The sequence below is a fragment of the Eleutherodactylus coqui genome, chromosome 2, assembly GCF_035609145.1.
Source record: "Eleutherodactylus coqui strain aEleCoq1 chromosome 2, aEleCoq1.hap1, whole genome shotgun sequence".
In the NCBI taxonomy this organism is placed as follows: domain Eukaryota; kingdom Metazoa; phylum Chordata; class Amphibia; order Anura; family Eleutherodactylidae; genus Eleutherodactylus; species Eleutherodactylus coqui.
In genome coordinates this window covers 159,080,258-159,101,185 of record NC_089838.1, presented here as the reverse complement: position 1 = coordinate 159,101,185, position 20,928 = coordinate 159,080,258, and the positions used below count along the sequence as shown (strand labels likewise).

At 41.0% G+C, this 20,928-nt stretch overlaps 2 protein-coding genes across 4 annotated transcripts in view; both read right to left on the bottom strand.

Moving 5' to 3' along the window:
• Positions 1-20,928, bottom strand: part of PTPRZ1 (protein tyrosine phosphatase receptor type Z1) — a 198,224-nt gene that overhangs the window by 84,362 nt on the left and 92,934 nt on the right. Inside the window, exons 11-13 of one of the 3 annotated variants that reach the window (XM_066591838.1) lie at positions 18,615-18,661; positions 10,842-11,748; positions 8,334-9,008 (exon numbers count right to left, since the gene is read on the bottom strand). In XM_066591838.1, the coding sequence (XP_066447935.1) occupies positions 8,334-9,008; positions 10,842-11,748; positions 18,615-18,661 (1,629 nt within the window). The remainder of the gene's footprint in view (positions 1-8,333; positions 9,009-10,841; positions 11,749-18,614; positions 18,662-20,928) is intronic. The other 2 variants (XM_066591839.1, XM_066591840.1) reach the window with 2 other exon arrangements.
• Positions 9,013-10,835, bottom strand: LOC136613156 (receptor-type tyrosine-protein phosphatase zeta-like; the record flags this gene model as incomplete). Its single annotated transcript, XM_066594008.1, has 1 exon — positions 9,013-10,835. A coding segment is annotated over exon 1 (1,575 nt), but the record flags the coding sequence as incomplete, so codon positions are not given.

Genomic DNA, 20,928 nt, shown 5'->3' with positions numbered 1-20,928 from the left:
ATTCTATACTCACCCATTTCTTCACAGGCAGACTCCTTACGGCATCTTCTCCCTGAGCTTCTGCAGTCCCCCAGGTCACATCTCCTCCTGCCGGCCGGCTATTCCAGAGGAGGCATGCATGCACAGTCTCTGCAATAGCTCGGCACTCTTGCTAGGTTGTGAACTAGTGACGTAACATACATTGCCAGGCAGGAAGAAGAATGCCTGTGAATGCACGCAACATCACAGGAAGCAGAAGAATCAGCCAGCTGGAGGTGAGGTGAATCCCACCCCCCGGGTGCAGAAGACAGGAGAAGATAGGTGAGTTGAAGATCTGGTAAGTAAAGTGACAGGGAAGGAATAGGTAAGTATAGGTTTTTTTTTTAATGACAGAACCCCTTTAAGTTAATTCAGTTAGATCATATTTGATCTTATTGTTATCTAAGGTTGCATGCACAAGGCCGATCCGGACTCTGCATGCGGAATCCAGCCCTGGCAACAGTCTGCGTACCTGCTATATTGATCTTCATCTGTACTGAGGATGGTCCGCACGGCTTGCCGTTGGACATGCACAGTACAGATTTTTTTGTAAGCTCCTGCTTTTCCCATGGAATTGACTTCAATGAAAGCCGTCCGTGCGGACACTGCAGGCAAATAGAGCATGTAGAATCACTTTTGCATAGCATGCTATGGGCATGTGCATTCACCCTTAGTCACAGTTATGGACACAGTATATTAGCAATGAATGCAGAAATCCAGGTGATTCCAAAGGGTTCGCCAACTTTTTCTTGCAACTGTAACATTACTATAGTATGTACTCATCACATTGTATTACAACATATCTCGTAAGATAAGTTTCACTGGAGTCCCAGCCTTAAAATGGCCTAAAAAAAGCAGGCTATAGACTACTTATTGGAAATTTAAATCAACTTTAAATTTCCAGTAGTTCTGCCGGTTAATTATACATTCAGACCAGCAAGGTTGTTTCATGGTGTTTTTTTTTTATAGCTACATATATCTAATGCTTTTGGGCTATTATCTGTAATACGCAGTAATGCACAGTTGTAATGTGTCTGCTTAACACACATTAAAAGGGATTGTCTGCTTTGGACAAACCCTTCAGTCAAAAGAGTTCCTTGATAATTGGCTGATCATAGCGTGTAACTGGGATCCCAATCAATAAATTGCAATCTGTAAGGAAATTTGGCAGCAAATGTTCAATTTCACTATGGTGCCACAATAGGGGAAATAAGGCACAGTTTCCATCAACCTCTTTAGTGGCACGCCCAGAAAATCTCCGGGGCCTGCTGCACTGACATGCAGTTAAACCCTGAAGATTTCCGTGGACAGCTCTAGTGCTGAAATGTGCAGAGCACTGAGCTGTCATCTGAAATCTTCTGGGGTTTTTACTGCATACTCAGCGCAGCAAGCCCCAGAGATTTCCCTGCCATAATATGGTAATAATAAACCTGCCACTGAAGGGGTTAAAAGGGTTGCACCAAGACTGCAAATCATTGCCTATCCAGGGATAACTTGCTGATCGGTGGGAGTCTCACTGCTTAGGCCCTTGCGTATCTAGAGATTGGGGGTCTTGCACCCTTTCTGTGAGGTTACTGAAAGTAGTGCTGGTTGCACAGACGAATCATTCACTTTTGATAGGGATGCAGAGATACACATGCAACAACCACTCAGGCATCTCCATCAGTCCCATTTAAAAGGAATGGAGAGCTGACCATGCATGCTCAGCTAGTGCTCCCTTCATGCCGATGTCACAGCGGTAGTAGAAGCGACCCTCGCAGTGACAGACAGAACGGGACACGAAGTTCTATTCTGGAGATCAGTGGGGGTCTCCGGAGTGAGATCCCCACCAATCAGCAAGTTAACTCCTATCCTATGCAGCAACCTGTTTAAAATACGCTGTTGTGTAATGGATGTGCATGCCAAGTCTTACAGAAGTAGAGTAAAGCTCTTTGTAACCACTCTATGCCCTAAGTTATGGATAATCATCCTGAAGGGTGGACCGGCCATATTAACTTAGAACTCCCAAACAGGGCATTTGAAGATGAATTTTCCACTGGACATACAAGTTTATCTTGAAAATCTCTTACAAAATGATGTTGTGTTTAATTGCGTTGTCTACACTGATGGTTAATCTAAAATAGCACAAATGCCCCGTGGCTTTTAGAACCACGATTAATAATCCTGATGCCACATTACAATACTAAGATATATCATTTACATGGAACCAGTATATTGCACTATACAGGTTTATAGAACTATATTCCAGTAAGTGAGTCCAACAATATTTTGGAAATGATCACATTACCAAAGCTTGATTCAGTTATGTTTGTGCACATAGTAATGAGTGCTTTATCGAAGGACTGATCTTTTTTTATACTTGTCCCATCAGTGCTCTTTTAAGCATCTAATAAATTATGACCGAGTTTAAAATTTGTCCAAAAAGGTTAATTACATGCAATACGGTCTGATATGACCGATTGTAAGCTTACTGGTATTTGTATGAATGTATATATAGGAACAGATATGAAAAGCACTCTTGATATGAGGGCAGTGCTCATTGTAGTAGTTTTGTATCATGGTGTCTACTATTCTCCTGATTGAGTGCATGACTTGTTTTACAAATTCTTGGAAGAACACTGCCATCTAGTGGAGACAGAGCTGTATTACACAAATTAAGAGTGCTTTCTTTATTGTTTGTTATATTGTACCTCAGTTTGAAAATGTGCTGCACAGAAATGTATAATGTGTTAAGGTAATTCTAAAAAGTACATACGTGTGCAGTCCATTATCGAATAAGGCTAGGTTCACAACTTTGTAAGGGCTTTTAGCTGTTTTTGGAGCAGAAAAGGGAATTAAAATGGAAATAAACATTTGTTCTTTTCTCCATTGATTTCAATGGCTTTTCAAAAAAACGGAAAGCAAAACGGTAAGCTTATCTTGTACTTCCGTAACGTAATGAAATAGAAAGAAATGAAAAGCTGCCTGTTTGCTGTTTACTTTTTTGAGAGCCTATTGAAATCAATAGGACATTTTTATTTCCATTTTAATTCCATTTCTCTGCTCCAGAAATGGAACAAAGATTGAATTATGACTAACACAGAGCTTACCCCTACTCATGTCAAAGCAGACTATGATAGTTATTGTCTAATGGACAGAGTGATTTCAACAACATTTAATAAAAATATTATAATGGATTGTAATTTCCTGTTGCAATAACCAAGTCTGTAGCTGAAGGAAACACTCAGTGTCTAATGAGGACCCCTTTAAAGACGACCCACCAACTCTGCTGACATGTCTGCTTTAGTTCCTTAGTTAATTATTCTGGATCATGTTTTCATCGCTGCTTTGTGTTGTTCCTGTTACCTCTCTACATTTCTGAATAAAGGTGTCACCTTTCTTATTGTCAAAATGGTATGTCCCTACACAGTCTCACTATCAGCACTAATTGGACAAGACCATTGTGTAGGGGCACCCATGTACAGATAGCTTCTAGATGTCAGTCTAGTGATACGTTTCTAGGAGGAATAACACAGGACTGGCACAACACAGAGTTTCAAGAAAAGATGATCCACAATGGTTATATCACGAAGAATGCAAATATTTACTATTCCATACAAGTCAGGAGAGATGGCAAATCATTTTTAACCCCTTAAGGACATGGCCTATTTTGGGCACAAGGACGCAACGATTTTTTGGGGGGATTTTCAGTTCCATTTTTCAAGAGCTATGACTTTATTATTTTCTGTCAAAGCGGCCGTACGAGGGCCTGTTTTTGTATGACGAGCTATATTTCTTATTGCGACCATTTTTGGGAGCATATAATGTATTGTAAAACTTTTATTTATTTATTTTTGGAGGGGAGAGCAGGGAGAGAACACATCAATTCTGCCATTGTTTTTTTAACAGCCTCAGAGAGCATAAATGACAATACATTTTTCTGCAGGTCGGTACGATTACGATACCAAAAACATTATAATTTTTTAGTTTTTTTTTTCCACTTTTGGAAATGATAATTATTTTTGCATCCTTGCATTCAAAGCCGCATAACTTTTTTATTTTTCCATGGTCGGAGCTCTGTAAGGGCTTGTTTTTTGCGTCACAAGCTGAAGTTTTATTTTTTACCATTTTCGGTACTTATGGCTTTTTTGATCGTTCTTATTACGCTTTTTTAGAGGTAAAATGACTAAAATAAGCATTTTCCTCTGTTTTTTTGCTGAGCAGGATAATTAGTGTGCTCAAAATATAGCACAGGTCATTATGGACAAGATGATACTACACGTGGGGATTTTCTTACATTCTTAATTTTTTTCATATAAATAGGGGAAAATAAGCAAAAAAGGTTTTTTTAAAATATTTTTTCTTTTTGCGCCATTTATTTTGTTTATTTACAGTGTTTAGGTCCCTAAAGGGGACCTGATCCATAGCAGCTATGATCACTATGATAAGGCATTGCAGGACTTCTGTGCTGCAATGCCTTATCGCTGGTTATAGCGATCATAGGCACTGTCAAAGCAGGACGCCTGTATCTAGCATCCTGTTGCCATGGCAACCCATCGTCCCTCCCTGATTACATCAAGGGGTCCGGTGGCATCATATAGGAAGCACGCCTCCACTGTGAACCCTTTACGCACCGCGATTACATAGATCGCGGATAAAAGCGGGGGTCGCTGTCCCAATGCACCCCCGGTGTTGCAGCGAGAGGCCAGCTATCAGTAACAGCCGGCTCCCGCTGCTGGATACAGTGGGATCTCTTTAAATCCAGCGAAATCCACATGACGTAAGGTTACGTCATGTTGCCTTAAGTACCATTCTGCCATGACGTAACCTTACGTCTTCAGGTGGGAGGGGTTAAAGGGAATCTGTCAGCTTGACGATGCTGTCCAAACCGCAGGCAGCAGGTTAAAGAACAGGAGAAGCAGAGCAGATTGATATATAGTTTTATGGTAAAAGATTCAGTACAACTTGTATTTTATTACTTTATATCTCTGCTCATTCAGGGCTTAATGGTCCAGTGGGCGGAGCTATCAGTGTTTGACAGCTATCTGTGTATGTCTGTAGGTACAGAAATAACTGTCAGTCTGTAATAGGACCGCCCACTGGACCATTAACCCCATAATGAGCAGAGATATGAATGATTCTAATACAAGTTCTACTGAATCTTCCTTCATACACCTATATATCAGTCTGCTCAGCTCCTCCTGCTCTATAACATCATGCCTGCAGCTTGGTTAGCGTGTGCGAGCCGACAGGTCCTTTTAAGAAAATCCTGTTCAGATTTTTTAAAGACAGGATTTTAAGGTTTTTGAAACACTGCATTAGGCCTCTGACTGCTTGAGTGTATGTGTAAGTTCCCTGGCATTACAAGTAGTAATGTGGCATTCTAAACCAATTTTACTAAACACTTAATAGAGGTGGAAATGAAATAGTAATTTCTGATAAAATAGTGTCCATCCAAAAAACACAAACTATAAGTATTAGCTTGAAAAGCAATATGACTCCAATGTATAGTTTTAAATGACAAGAGGAAACTAAAAAGTATCTTATGAAGCATTAAAGGGGTTGTCCGGCAGCTAATTTTAGTAGTATGATCACATCTAAGCTGCCCATCACTGGCCTCAGCATTGCTACAACCAAGACAAGTGACTGGCCACAATGGTGATGTGAACAGACGGTACCCAGCAACACTTGGAAGTGAATGGAGACTGGGGGGATCGGAGTGGTGGTGACCACAATGGGTGAGCATAGGCTCATTTCTTTACTTACTCCATAGTCACTTCAGTCTTTTTCTAATTGAGCTACCAGACGATCTCTTTAAGACTGGAACACATTCATGTCTTGATTACTATATATAATACAGAGAGGTGCATAGACGCCTTGTGATATATTTTTACTGTTGTCCTCTTTAAAAGCAGAGCCATTGGCCATTTGAGTAAAGAGGCTGCCTTCATGCAGATAAGACTACATCTGCTTGTCTATAGGTCCATTACAGTCTGCTGTAAAAGTACTTGTATTGTACTGCTGGATTTACAGAGGAACATGGAATAATGTGTATTTATATTAAACTTACAGATAATAAGCTTGCAGAAGTCAATTCTACTAAAGTATATGTTAGAGACTGATGTTTTAGCAGCTCCATTATTACACCTATTATCTCTACCGGTTTGCTAGAGGAAAGGAACTAAAATAACACTGTAAAAATTCACTATTGAGGAAATGGCAATCATTTTTAAAGATTTGCTTCTGCAGTATTATAGAGAGCTCTGAAAAAAAAAATCACATAAAAAAGAAATCTACCCTTCACCCTCACAGGTTAGGAACCCGGCAGTCACGGTTTGATATCTAAGGCTGTGTTCCCATCAGCGTTCTGTCATCCATTAACAGATCAGTTTTTTTATCTTTAGAGAACAATAAAAACGGTTGTCTAAATGGTGCAAACTGAAGGCAGCATGCCAGTCAATAAAACAGGTAGTTTGCATCAGGTAGACATCCGTTATGATCAACTTTCAAATTATGGGTTATTTTTCTCTCCAGTTTCCATTTTTTTGGATGGGGGAAAAAAAGTCCTGAAGGGCTGTCTTTTTTTCAGTTAAAAAAACGGAAACTCAATGGAACAGAAGCGAGCAGAAACTAAAGTCTCACTGAAATCAATGGGCGTTTTACTAGATTAGTTTTTTCTATTTTTCTGCTCTTCAGATGGAATAGGAATACAGAAAACAAAACACTGATGTGAACCCAGCCTAACTTGTGAAGACAACCAGAAGTTTGGAGTAAATGTACACTAAAGATGAATCATTGAGAAATCTTCGTATAATCTACTCTAATTGGAACTCTTGCCTATAGTCAGGTCTAGGCCTATATTTTTTACCCAGTAGAGTCCTGTTCATTATAATTCCTAATGAAAGCTCAAAATCAGTCTTTGACCAGCTGACTACAGTACTGAACTTAAGAAGTATGAGCAAAGTCAGAGATATGTAGTGTTTGTTCACCTACCATCAGTGGCCCTTCCCCCTTAAAGATGACCTGTCATGGCCTCTGATCAATGGGGCAAAATCCATACCTTTACATCCATGTGCCCGCTGACTTAATGACCATTTCTCTTTTCCGGTAGGCCCCCCCATTCGCCCATAACAGTTTCTGTCAAATTAGGAGCTGGTACTAGTTTTCTGTCAAGACGAGTACAGCCCCCCTGATGGTCTACACTGCTCAGTGTCAATGGGTGACATTATATGACACATACTTGAATGAAGACTAGTACAGCAGCTCCATATGTAATGGGAGCTGATGTGGGTGAATGGGGAGGGCTTACAAGGAAAATGGTGTTTGAGTCAGCAGGGACACAATTCTAAAGGTAAGCAGCCTGTCCTGCTAATTAGAGGATGTGACGGGTCCTCTTAAAGTGAATACGACGATTGCAGCCTTATGATACTTTGTATATCCACATCAGAAGTCTAATATTTCTAAAAATACGTTTGCAGGTTTCCTGTTAACCTTTGGTGCCTGCTATCATGGTTAATTGCTTTAACAGTATCATAAAAATTGATACACTGCCAGATGCTCTCCAAGCGGATGGATGACACCTTTAAAATAACCTACATTTTTGTGTATCAAGAAAAAGGGAGAGCAATGTTTGGTGTGGAAACACACATGCTTACTATGAGTCATGCCCGTTATTACCCATTTTGTCTTTGGTACATAATCCACAGTGATTGGGACGAAACCTTCTCTCTTTAAACCTTGTTGCGGAGAAATCATTAATTGATCAGGACATGCTGCATGCATTCATATGTAACAATTGGTTGCATGGTTGTTACATTAGTTATCACGCTTATTTGATTAGATTCCAGAAGCAAAGGGAAAGCAAAGCAAGAGAACCCAGTTGCAGGAACACACAAAAGGTTGCAAAGGCTAGTGCACCCATAACCAAAGAGATTAAAAGAAGCGCAAGCTATGTTAGGAATCATAGTGGCTCAAGTTTAATATTACTGTTTATTTTAAGACATCAGTTACATTTCAAAAGTACTAACTAACTCAAACAATACTGTATCTAAAATCCTGCAGTCCTCCCGAGAAGAAAAGCAAACTTACCATGGACAAGTATAAACGGCTGGCTTGAAAAAAAATGTTACCTTTCACTTAACGGACTGATTCTAGAAACTTGGGTAACAAGAAATGTGCCACTTATTCCTTTCACACACTTATTTTTCTAAACTTCAATAACACTGTTTTCATACTACATTATAGATCAGAATATTGCCGATGTTTCACAAAACATATATAATAATTTCATATCGTATGAGGCAATACGGTATCCAGCTGTATTCTCCACCACTAACCTGCCTCAGACTCGTTGACTACTGTTGAACGATCATTACTTATAGATGGTGGTGATGTCATTTCAGATCCAGGAGTCAAATCTGCTTTACCTGGTTCAACTGCAACATCAAACTCTTTGTCTCTGTCATTAAGGTCTGAAAAATTGAAATCTGTAGAAGTCTCGTTATCACTAAGACTATCTGAGGTACTTTGACCAGAACCACTTTCTTCATCACTAGTCAGTACTGCCCAAGAACTTGACTCAGATGTATTTTCCAAAGCGGCATTATCAGTCTGAATGTGCGTTGCCAGAAGAGTTGGGTAACTGTGTTTCTTCAAGTCAACACTTGGAGGTGTCGAATGGCTTGTTTCTTCTATGTCATCGCTTGGTGCGGTCTCCGATGCAGCTGTTGATAATGCGCTTCCTTCTTCAGGCTGTTCCGTGGCTTCAACTGAATTTAAATTACTCTTCTCCATCCCGCTGTACGCATAACTACTAGTATCAGCTACTGCATTCTCTTGGGATTCTGTAGATGGCGTGGAATCTGTTTTAGCTACAACAAGATAGCCATCATCCACTACAGAAGGGCCCATTTTGGTATAAGTGCTGACAGTAGATAACACATCAGTTGTTGTTTGAGATGTAGCTGTTAACATTGATAAAGTGCTAGGACTCTCACTGTTTGGAGAATCAGCTGTAACAGAAACATACACATTTGGTAAAATAACAGGATGGTCAACAGATTCTTTAGCTTTTCTTTCAAGAGCAGAGGTGGGTAACACATTGCCTTTAGTATATTGTGAAGACACAACAGGACTGCCATGCGTAGGATAAGCATATGGTGGTGTATGGACATACAAGGTAGTGTCTTGTGGTAACATACTGGAAGGCAACAATGGAGTAGAAATTGTCTGAGAAACTGCAGATTCATAGTCAGGTACAATATCTAATGGCTTAACAATTATGTTATTACCATCTGACTGTGATACATTTCCATCAGAATTTACATTAGAGAACAAATGAGGCGTAACAACATTCTCATGCAAGACTGACATAGTTTGCTGGGAATATGCAGGCGGAACAGAACTCGGAGACAAGGAATTACCAACAGGTGGAACATATATAGAATGCAACAAAGACTCAGCAGTAGCACCGACAGAAGGCAGCAGCACAGTGCCAGTGTTAGAGCCTATATGATAGGAACTGGATGTTTCATTCAACTCTCCGACACTGGGTACAGCTGAAGCAATGCTAGTATTAGGCAACTGCAACACAGTCTGCGTCAGTGCTTCATTAATGGCTTTTTCTGGTATCTCATAAAAGAAATCCTGAGTTGGCAAGAGTAGCAGATCAGCAAAAGCAGAGACAGTTTTTGAGGCTGCAGCAAGCGTAGCTTTAAGCAATATGTCACCAGAGGTTGTGGATACAGCATTCAATGGCTGAACAGGTAGCAGATTTTCTGACATTGCGTTAATGTCAGCATCAAAATTTCTAGTAGTGGGAAGAGACACTGGATTGATTTCTGGCGAAAATTTAGTTTCCCTTATTACACCAGATGAAGAAATATGTGCCATCACTTGATGTTCTTTGTGTAAAGCTACTTCACCATAAGTAGAGGTAGTTTGCCGTCCAGTGTCAAAGTCATCTACTGTAGGGCCCATGGTAATAGGTTGGCTCTGATTAAGCTCAGGTATGGTGTATCTTACTGGAGCTACCGTAGAAGCTGAGGTCTCATTAAGACTTTTCAAATCATCTATCCCATTTAAAAAATCCCCACTACCAGAGAATGTTTCTGAATTCTCCCCTTCACTAAGAATGGTGTGTGTAGGCTGAAGTAAAACATCCCCTTGTGTCATTACAGTACTTGGTTTAAGCTGTAGTTCAGTGCTAGACATTGTAGCTAAGGTACCCTGGTGAAATATGCCAACAGAATCATGCACATAGGCTGATGAGTCAGAGGAAACAGCAAGGGGTTCTGTGGAAGCCAAATTATTAGAAAAAGGATAGGCAAGTTCAGACACCGTGGACAATGCATGCATCTTTAAATCAGTGCTGGAAGATTCAAGTTGAGAAATCAAATGAACATTATTAAAGGTGTCACCCTCATGGCCGTTTGTTAGCATCTCAGAAGCAGCATGAGCGGTCTGATGTGGTTTTACATCAGAATCATGTGTTTGGCTTGGCTGACCTAATGCATTGGTTTCAGGCAAGGCCAAAGAAACATGCAAAGAAAGGGTATCAGTTGCAACAGTCTGCATGACTTGTGAGAACATTTCTGAAACTGCATGATGACCAAACACTTTTCTACTGGAGGAGGTGGAGGAAAGTGTAAGCAAAGGAAGGCCTTCATAGGAAGACAGGGAAGGTTCAAATGACACATCAACATTGGGAAATACGGGTGTGGCATGCAGGATCTGACCAATATCGGAAGTAGCAGGGGTAGCTTTCAGGAACTGCGTGTCAGACAACAAAGGAGTAACTAGAGGAAAAACTTCACTAGTGTATGAGGGTTGAAGAGGTATCTCACCATTCGATACTGGTTGGGTTGTCTGAGAGAGTACCTCAGTCGCAGAAGAAGCAGAGCCATGCTGTTGAAGGCTTGGAGAGATAGACTGAAATGTTTCCAGAGAAGGAAAAGTAGATGTTGAAACGTAGGGCTTCTCTAATTCTGGAAGCAAAGTAGATGGTAGCAGCCCTGCACTGCTGGGAGATGATGAAAATATTTCATTCGGAAAAACTGAATTGACCACACGCCTCATCTCTTCTGTAAGAACACTGGGTTGAGAAGTAGCATTCAGTACTTTGAGTGTTTCATCGGTCGCTAGGTTTATAAATTCTTTATTAGCGCCTGGGGAAATATCTTCATTGGGACTTGTTTGTGGAGACTGTAAAGAAATGTTATCTCCCTGAGTGGCTTTTACTGGAGTGACCGTTGAACTAAAGGTGGTTGTAGTTGTGGAGGAGGTGTCATTATCACTGTAATGAAATCTTTCATTCGGCACCAAGATTCTCCTTTTCCAACTCGTGGTGGTCATTGGAAGTTCATTAATAGCATTGGTATGACCATCATTTTCAACAGGTGGTTTTGTGCTGTCAGAGACATTAAGTATCCATAATTCAACCTTACTTTTTAGCTCTTTAGTTTCATAGTCTTGTGCTTCATCTTTAGCGGCTTTTACTCTATATGCATCAATAGCTGCAACAGCAGATGGTTTTGCTGTAGACTGTAAAGTAGGATACAATAAGGTTTTAAGACGATCAGGCTGCCTATATACTTGGTCCTTTGATGTTTCTTGTGTTGGTTTGTATGGCAGAGAACCCAGCTCTTCTGTGTACTGAGAAGTTGTCGCTTGAGCTCCTTGTCCATGTATTTGGTTTCTAGTGCTTACAGTGCTCAATGGTATTGCAAATGTATTTTCATCTTCTTCACTTTCCTGTAGAAGATAAAAGCAACTGCTCAAAAGTGATCTTTACTTTATAAAGAATGCAAGCACTTTGTATAAAACATCACATGTGACATCAAAAACAATGGACACTAAAAAAGTTTGGTTCAAAGTAATAAATGGAATGGGCGGACTACAATACCCAGAGAAGTTATCAAAATTGGGGTTTAGTTTAGAAAAAAGCCGGCTGAGGGTGACCTAATAACTATGTATGAATATATCAGGGGACAATACAGAGATCTCTCCCATGATCTGTTTATACCCAGGACTGTGACTGTAACAAGATGGCATCCTCTACGTCTAGAGGAAAGAAGATTTCTACACGGACATAGAAGGGGGTTCTTTACTGTAAGAGCAGTGAGACTATGGAATTCTCTGCCTGAAGATGTGGTGATAGCGAACGCACTAAAAAAGGTTTAAGAGGGGCCTGGATGTCTTTTTTGAGCAATACAATATTACATGTTATAGTAACTGATTACTTCAATAGGGTTTTCGATCCAGGGATTATTCTGATTGCCAGATTTGAAGTCGGGAAGGGTTGTTTTCCCCCTAAAATGAGAACAATTGGCTTCTACCTCATGGGGTTTTCTGTCTTCCCCTGGATCAACATGGCAGGATAATAGGCTAAATTGGATGGACATATGTCCTTTTCAGCCTTATAAACAATGTAACTATGGTATGAATACTGCCAATTATGAGCAGTCTGCTGGAGGAAACCTCTCTCTCTTTCTCTCTCTCTCTCTCTCTCTCGCACGTCACAGCAGGAAGTGGTAATGCGGTGAGGGGTCAAAACGGGGAGGAGTTGAACACGGCGTGGTACTCGCTCAAGTAACGAGCACCATTGAGTATGCTAATACTCGAATGAGCATCAAGCTCGGCAGAGTATGTTCGCTCATCTCTATTGGTAATACAATAGAGCTAGATATTTATGAATAAAAAAAGGAATTCACTCAGTGCTTCCCTAATGATGGACTCTGGCTTCTAGAACACATGTGAAAGGATTCTCTCTCATTTATGGTAACTTTAATATATGTTGCTTTACAAAACCTCTTTCATGTGCTGCAAGAACCATCTGCTGGGAAATCTCAGCACCTCCTATCTTCTCAGATTTTTGCCCTATATTTCTCCCATAAACACCCACATTAATATGTGGCGAAAAGCTGAGCACAGTAAGTTATATCAACCAATGTGGCTCACAATGGTGCCAGTTAAACATGTTATCTCAGAGCAATTCTCTTTAACCCCTTAATGACGTGGCCCCTTTTTCTTTTTCCATTTTCGTTTTTTCCTCCCCCGTTCAAAAAAATCGTAACTCCTTTATTTATTCATCGACGTCGCTGTATGAAGGCTTGTTTTTTGCGGAATGAGTTGTGTTTTTCAATGGTACTATTTAAAGTACCATATAATGTACTGAAAAACTTTTTAAAAATTCTAAGTGGAGTAAAATGAGAAAAAAAACCTGACATTCCACCATTTTTCAGTGCGTCTTGTTTCTACGGCGCACAAACGGCAACAAAAGCGACATGATAACTTTATTCTATGGGTCGGTACGATTACTACGATACCAAACTTGTATAGGTTTTTTTTCTACTATACTACTCTTTTTTTTCAAAGACATTTAATTTTTTTCAATTATTTTCTGCGGTCATTTTGTGCGCGCAATAACTTTTCTTCTATTTTTCCATCGACGTAGTTGAGCAAGGGCTCATTTTTTGCGTGATGTCCTGTAGTTTCTGATACTACCGATTTGGAATACATACGGCTTTTTGATCGCTTTTTATTGCATTTTTTCTGGGAGACAGGGTAACTAAAAAAATGCATTTTTTGGACGACATTCACCATGTGGGAAAAATAATGCACTACTTTGATAGATCAGACGTTTACGGACGCGGTGATACCAGATACATATTTTTATTTTATGATTTAGATTTTTTAATAATAGATATGCAAAAGGGGGGTGATTTAAACTTTTATAACTTTTTTTTTTTTTTTTACAATTAAAAAAACTTTATTGTTTTTTTTTAACCTTACTTTAAAGTCCTCCTAGGGGACTACAACCAGTGATGCTTTGATCGCTCCTGCAGTATGCTATAGCATTACGTCATACTGCCATTCAACAGGCAGTCTATCAAGCCACCCCACGGGGATGGCTTGATAGGCAATCTGGTAAGGCAGCCCTGGGGCCTTTTAGAAGGCCCCCGGCTGCCATGACACCTGCACGGCTCCCCCGATCTCACCGCGGGGGAGGGGGGGCGTGCGGCACACCCGAACATCATTTCTTTAATTGGTTAATAGCCGCGATCGGCCAAACGGCCGATAGCGACTATTGCCCGCGGGTGTCATCTGTAACAAACAGCTGATGCCCGCACTGTATGAAGAGAGGTTGCCTCCTATACGTCATGGAGAGGGAAGGGGTTAATAAGTGAGGCACGGGACGATAAACTCCCTAGACCACGCTCTTGCCAGCAGGAAGCCACAGCCAACCAGCCATTTCTTTGCAGCCAGATGATTTGTCGATCTCCATTAGGCGACTTAAAATGAATTCAACTTTCCCCATGCAATGCACTGCAATATTTATGTATTCCTATGCATTACAGGCTTTTAGTATAAAACTGATAGGTACCTATTAATTCCACTTACTGATGGCACCCCACGACTGCCATAAAAAGACAACACTACTTGATGATGGAATTTTCAGGATAAAATTCCATCGACAGTGTGAACTGCCACATCTAAGGTGCTAAACATCAGGACTTAAAGGGCACTTGTCATCACATTTGAGCTCCATAAATGACATTTTGGGACTCCGCGATGGGCGAACAGGGAGTCCAGACAGCTGAGTTTCATGCTCACTGGGTGCCCTGTTCCAGTGCTGTGTTCCCGAAACGTTGGGTGCCCACAGCGTGACTCTTTGCAGAAGGTTGTGCATGTGCGCACTCTCCAATAGAGATGAATGGGAGAGCACATACACAGAGTTGTCCGAAAAAGAGTGTGCCAACTTTGTGGGGACACAGGCAAGAAACAGTGCACACAGCCTCGTAAGAATATTAAATATGACATAGTAAGCAAAAGTTTTTAAAAATGCTCAAGATATAGTGTGTAGCTAGGTTATGGGGGACATCTATTAAGACTGGTCTTAATATTATTTTCCCCGGCACTTGATGCGCCTAATATATGATGAGACATGTGCCTCTTTATATATTAGGCACATCTCAGCATCTCTGTGCACCTACACAAAAATAAATGGATGTTTGTGGCATATTTTACAATGGTTTCTGTCGTAAATTATTCCTAAATGTGTTGGTTCGGGGCAACCATGCCCCCTCCCAACAAGCCATGCCCCCTCTTTAGGAAAAAAGCAGATGGTGATGCAAACCAACAAAAGTCACGTAAAAAGTTTTATAAATGTCCCCTCTGTTTACCGTCATCAGTAGGCCGCTTTCAGACAAGTGTATTTCAACTCTGTATTTGGTTTGTTTTTTGCAGACCGTAAAACAGAGCTAACGTAAATCTCTGTATCTACTCATATGGCTGTATTTTGCACAGCCTTGTTTTAAAAACATAGCATGCGCCATTTTTGTCTGTTTTTACCTCCATAGTTGCTTTCATTGGTATTATGTTTTAGTGGGCAAATACGGATCAGCATTTATGCTCTAACAAATAAAAGCAAAAATGGAGGAAAATACAGATCAAAATCTGTGGAAATACTGCTGACATACGATGCAATATCATCTGTAACTCATCCGTATTACGGACCTGTATTACAGTACACTTGTCTGAAACCGGCTTAACAGAATCATAGGTATATCTAGATAGAGAGCTGCTCCAAAACAGAGATAACACACCTATGTAGACCAGGGTTTCCCACCTCCAGTCCGCAGGAACCTCCAACAGGTCATGTTTTCAGGATTTCCTCAGTATTGCATGGTCAGTGCCACAAGTGTTCTTACTATAGGATATCCTGAAAACATGACCTGTTGGTAGTTCTTGAGGACTGGAGTTTGGAAACACTGGTCTAGATCTACCTATGATTTTATTACTCATGTTCATCTAGCTCCATGCTATGTCTAGATGCTCTCCCTAAGGCCCCCTGACCACGGGCGTTGCAATATCCCGAGGCGGATCTCCGCCGTGGGAGCCACTGCCCGGAAGCAGGAGCTGGCAGATGGATCTCCGCCGGTCTGCCAATCTGGCTGCGATTTGCCGCCCGCGGGCGGAAAATCGCTATGATGCTCCGCTTGTGGACAGGGGGGAAGCGCTCTCCATAGCAACGCTATGGAGAGCTATCACTGCGTTCCCCGCGGCCGGATTATCGCCGTGGGAAACGCAATGAAAACCCGCCCGTGGACAGGCAGCCTAAGGAGAAAATATATACATTTTAGGTATGCTTATTTTACTTTTGCTTATAATATGCTGCATTCTTTCATATCTTCATATGAGGCATGTTTGTCCTCTGCACTTTGCATTATGAATTAGAATCACACATTGGTTTATTGCTAGAGATGAGCGAGCACCAAAATGCTCGAGTGCTCGTTACTCGAGTCGAACTTTCAGTGATGCTCGAGAGTTCAATGGGCGACTCGAGCATTTTTGTATATGACTGGTGGTCCGCTAAGGTTTTCATTTGTGAAAATCTTAGCAAATCACCAAAGTCATGTAAAAAACACAGAAATAGATAGGGCAGGCGAGGAGCAACATGCAGGGCTGCATTTCGGGCTCCGAAGTCTCACTATTAAGCCACAATAGTGGCAAGAGTGAGAGACCCCCCCCCCCCCCCCCCGCACTATCAGCATAACGATCGTTCTCCTCTGCCACAGCTGTAACAGCTGTGGCAGAGTAGAATGATGTTAGCCCATTGAATTCAATGGAGCCGGCAATACAGCCGGCTACATTGAAAGCAATGGGCTGCAGGCGAGCGCGGGATGAATTTTCGGGAAGGGCTTAAAAATATAAGCCCTTACCTGAAAATCATCCTAAAATGTGTAAAAAGTAAAAAAAAAATATACTCACCTTGTCCCGGCAGAACGATGTTAGCCCATTGAATTCAATGGAGCCGGCAATACAGCCGGCTCCATTGAAAGCAATGGGCTGCCGGCGATCGCACAATGACTTTTCGGGAAGGGCTTAAATATATAAGCCCTTCCCTGCAATTCATCCAGAAATGTGTAAAAAAAAATAATATATATATATATATATATATATATACTCACCTGGTCCCGGCAGACGGAGTTCAGCCGCGGCCAGCTGGCAGTTCTCCTGAACTGCTCTCTGTAGTATTCAGCAGCCGGGGATTTAAAATCCCCGCCTGCTGAATGAGCTGCCTCTGATTGGTCACAGCCTGACCAATCAGAGGCAGCTCTCACTCACACCCATTCATGAATTCATGAATGGGTGAGTGAGTGCTGCCACTGATTGGCTCAGCTCAGCTGTCATTCAGCTGAGAGCTGCCCCTGATTGGCCCTGCGCTGAGCCAATCAGAGGCAGCACTCACTCATCCATTCATGAATTCATGAATGGGTGTGAGTGAGAGCTGCCTCTGATTGGTCAGGCTGTGACCAATCAGAGGCAGCTCATTCAGCAGGCGGGGATTTTAAATCCCCGGCTGCTGAATACTACAGAGAGCAGTTCAGGAGAACTGCCAGCTGGCCGCGGCTGTACTCCGTCTGCCGAGACCAGGTGAGTATATATTTTTTTTTACACATTTCTGGATGAATTGCAGGGAAGGGCTTATATATTTAAGCCCTTCCCGAAAATTCATCCCGCGCTCGCCGGCAGCCCATTGCTTTCAATGGAGCCGGCTGTATTGCCGCCTCCATTGAATTCAATGGTCAGTGCTCATTTAATCGAGACGAGCACCGCGTGGTGCTCGTCTCGAGTAACGAGCATCTCGAGCACCCTAATACTCGAACGAGCATCAAGCTCGGACGAGTATGCTCGCTCATCTCTATTTATTACCTTTATATGAGGCGTATTTGCATTTAACATTGAATTAGGCACCGGCATTTATATCACTCTCCCTTTATTCTGTTCTGACAGAGGGTCTTGTCTGTCTGTCTGTATCTATCTATCTATCTAAAGAAAATACCATATGGGGAAGGGTTGAGATTTACGTGTTAATCCTATTGTTGTCAGTCCTGTCCCTATTCAAGATGGACAGAACTTGCATGAAAAAAGTTCACTCATGTGAGCAATTTTTCACTCAGACTAACAGTTCAACTTCGAAAAATCATTGCATGTCCTATTTTGGTTCAATTCTTGGACAAAATTAGGACATTAGCGCATCAGCATGTGCTTCACAGCATCTAACTGGCGTGTCATCACTAGACTTGAGTTTCACTCTTTACAAGCTTCTTCAGGCGTTTCAACAGTGTGAACACACCCAGCAACTTTCTTTGGCTCTAGCTGGTATTTTCCCTTCTTTTAAAAAGAAGCAATGTGGGTTTAGTTATAATTGTCTTATGAATTATGAAGTTATTTCCCTCTAGAGCGCCCCAGCAACATTTCATCATTATTAGTATACAAGGACTTGGATTCTGTACATTTTTTAAAATTAATTTAGATGCTGCATTGAAGGTCTATTTTTTATCATTTTGGTGGCCTCTGTGGGTTTTCTTGACTGTTTTTATATTACCATCTTGTACCCCTTATAGGAGTGCACAATTTTTGTGTGTTGTTTTTTTCCTTTGGGGAATACCTTACTGATTATGTAACTAAGTCCCAATACCATATCTGCAATTCTATAGTCTATTGCTTCTCTGGGTTATTTTGAACAGAACAGAAGATAAAACTTAATAGTTGCTTGTTTCTCTCTTTCTACACAATTTACATCTACACAAAATATGAGAATAACATGCTACCTCTATGTCCTCTTCAGTCTCCGTCACATCAATGAAGAGGTCATTTCCTGAAAAAAAGTAAACCACCATAATATCAACTTTTAGAGCCTTCAATCATTTATATGGTAAGAAATATTTCAGTAATGATAGATCTTTGGGTCAAAGAACATTTTTCTGCCTGCTGATATAACAACTGACTCAATCTGCAAATTAACATCTTCTACCGTATGCTTCAGTATGAGAGCAAACATATTCCTGACCTCTTTAATTAGTATTGGAACTATGCAGTCACTAGAAGTTTTAGAACATCTGGGGGTCACATGGTTTAGAATGCTTTTTGTTATGCGAAAGGAGTGACATTTAGAAATAGTTCCATTTACAATAAGGAAAAACTAATTGTACTTCATAATGCAGGCATTTTATAAATGTATTTACATTATGGACATCTTCCCTGTGTGTACTGATAGGGTCCAGTCACATAGTCAATTCATCTGTCCTTTGTGCTGGGTGTGAACTTGAACATAATGGGCAGTATGAATTTGAGGTTCTAGTCTAGAGTTGCAGGTTACATCAACTCTGTGAAAATATACAGAACTACCCAAATTAGGTTGGTTTCACATCTGTGTTAAACCATCGGAGGTTCTGTCACAGATCTGGCTCAAAATAGCACTTTTTCTTCCATCCAAAAGCCAGGCTGCTTCGTGGAAACCAAACGGACCCCATTATAGTCAATGGGGTCTGTCCAGCACTGTTTGGTTCCGTGTTGAGACGGAGCCATTCGGCCGCAGGGATTCTCCTTTCCTGCTCCTCGAACAGAGCAAAAAAGTGGAACCCTGAGTGCAGATGGGAAACCACCCCTTTACCCACAATGTCTAAGACAAATGTACTACAGGACTGATAAATGGCTGACTTTGTTATTTATTAACTATTCTGCATACGTCATGAATATTGGTCCCCAGGTTCTACTTTTGGAAATCAAAGTATTGAAGCATTTACAGAACAAACTGAGTATTTTGAGTTACTAGGTAAAAAAGCATTAGCTATACTATCCCAGACAAGATTTGGCACAGGCTGAACATAAAGGTTCAGCAAAGTGACAAGCAGCAGGAACTAGCAAGTTGGTTAACCCTTTCCAATCCACTGTCTGACGTCTGAAGACATTCTGACTGAAGGCTGCACAGCTCCGATGTCGGAAGACGTCCGGCAGGGTATTCTTACTGTAGATTACTGGCCGCTTCATTGTCGGGGGCCTCTCCAGCATGTCCCATAGTGCAGTACTGGCTCTAGCCAGCTGATGGCGCCATTGTATAATGGCAGAAAGAGAAAGCCCCCTAGGGAAACCCTGAATCCAAAATTGGATTGCAAAGGGTTAATAATCATATGACTAGATGGAAATTAACATACAGTTAACCCTACAGTGCAGTAACTGGATTGTGTCTGTGCTTAGAAAAAAAAACTAAGAAAACAAAATTTTCTTACCTTTCACACACAATGATGATGAGTTTATCTGTAGCCCACATAGTCAGAATGAACACACACATATATATACACTGTATTTGCAGAAAGAAACCATCTGTATTAAGGGCCATTTACACGGGGCGATTATCATTCAAATAAAAAAAAATATAAGTGTGATAAGTGTCCCGTGTAAATGCAAAAAAGTCATTTAATATTCATTCACTTCCTGTTATTGCTGACTTTAAGTCAGCATAAAAAACAATCACTGAATCATGGGATTCTCGCTGCATGTGATCGCTCCCCACCCAGCACTTCACATAGAATGTAAAGCGCTAAACGAGAATCCAACGATCCAGCGGTGAACCCTAACAGTCTAAATGCTCTGCACGAGTGCTAACGACCTTAGCGGTGACATCAGCACTTGTGCAGTTGTTAGACGACTGTCATCCCGCCTAAATGGGACATAATTAGCTGCCAACATGTATAGACCTTGAGATTTATCTCAGTAGGGTTACTTGAACTCATTGTGGGGTCTACACAAGCAAATGTATAGCAAGTGCTGGCATGCTCTAGATTAACCTTATTAACAACGCTTACAATACATATTTTATTACATTAATAATCATGAGCTCATTAGAATGAAGAACATTAAACACATAATCCTAGTTGTACTGTATGTGGAAATCCCATTACAAGTTTATGCCAAAAACCAAAACAATGACAAAGTAAAATGACCAACTACATGAATATGGATAAAGAGATGAAAATTACATGACGCTTGGCATATAATATATGTAGATTCAGTTATAAATGTAACAAAGTCAACACAAATTCTTGCTTTTAAGACATTTTACAGTGGTTTGTGGAAATGATAAGC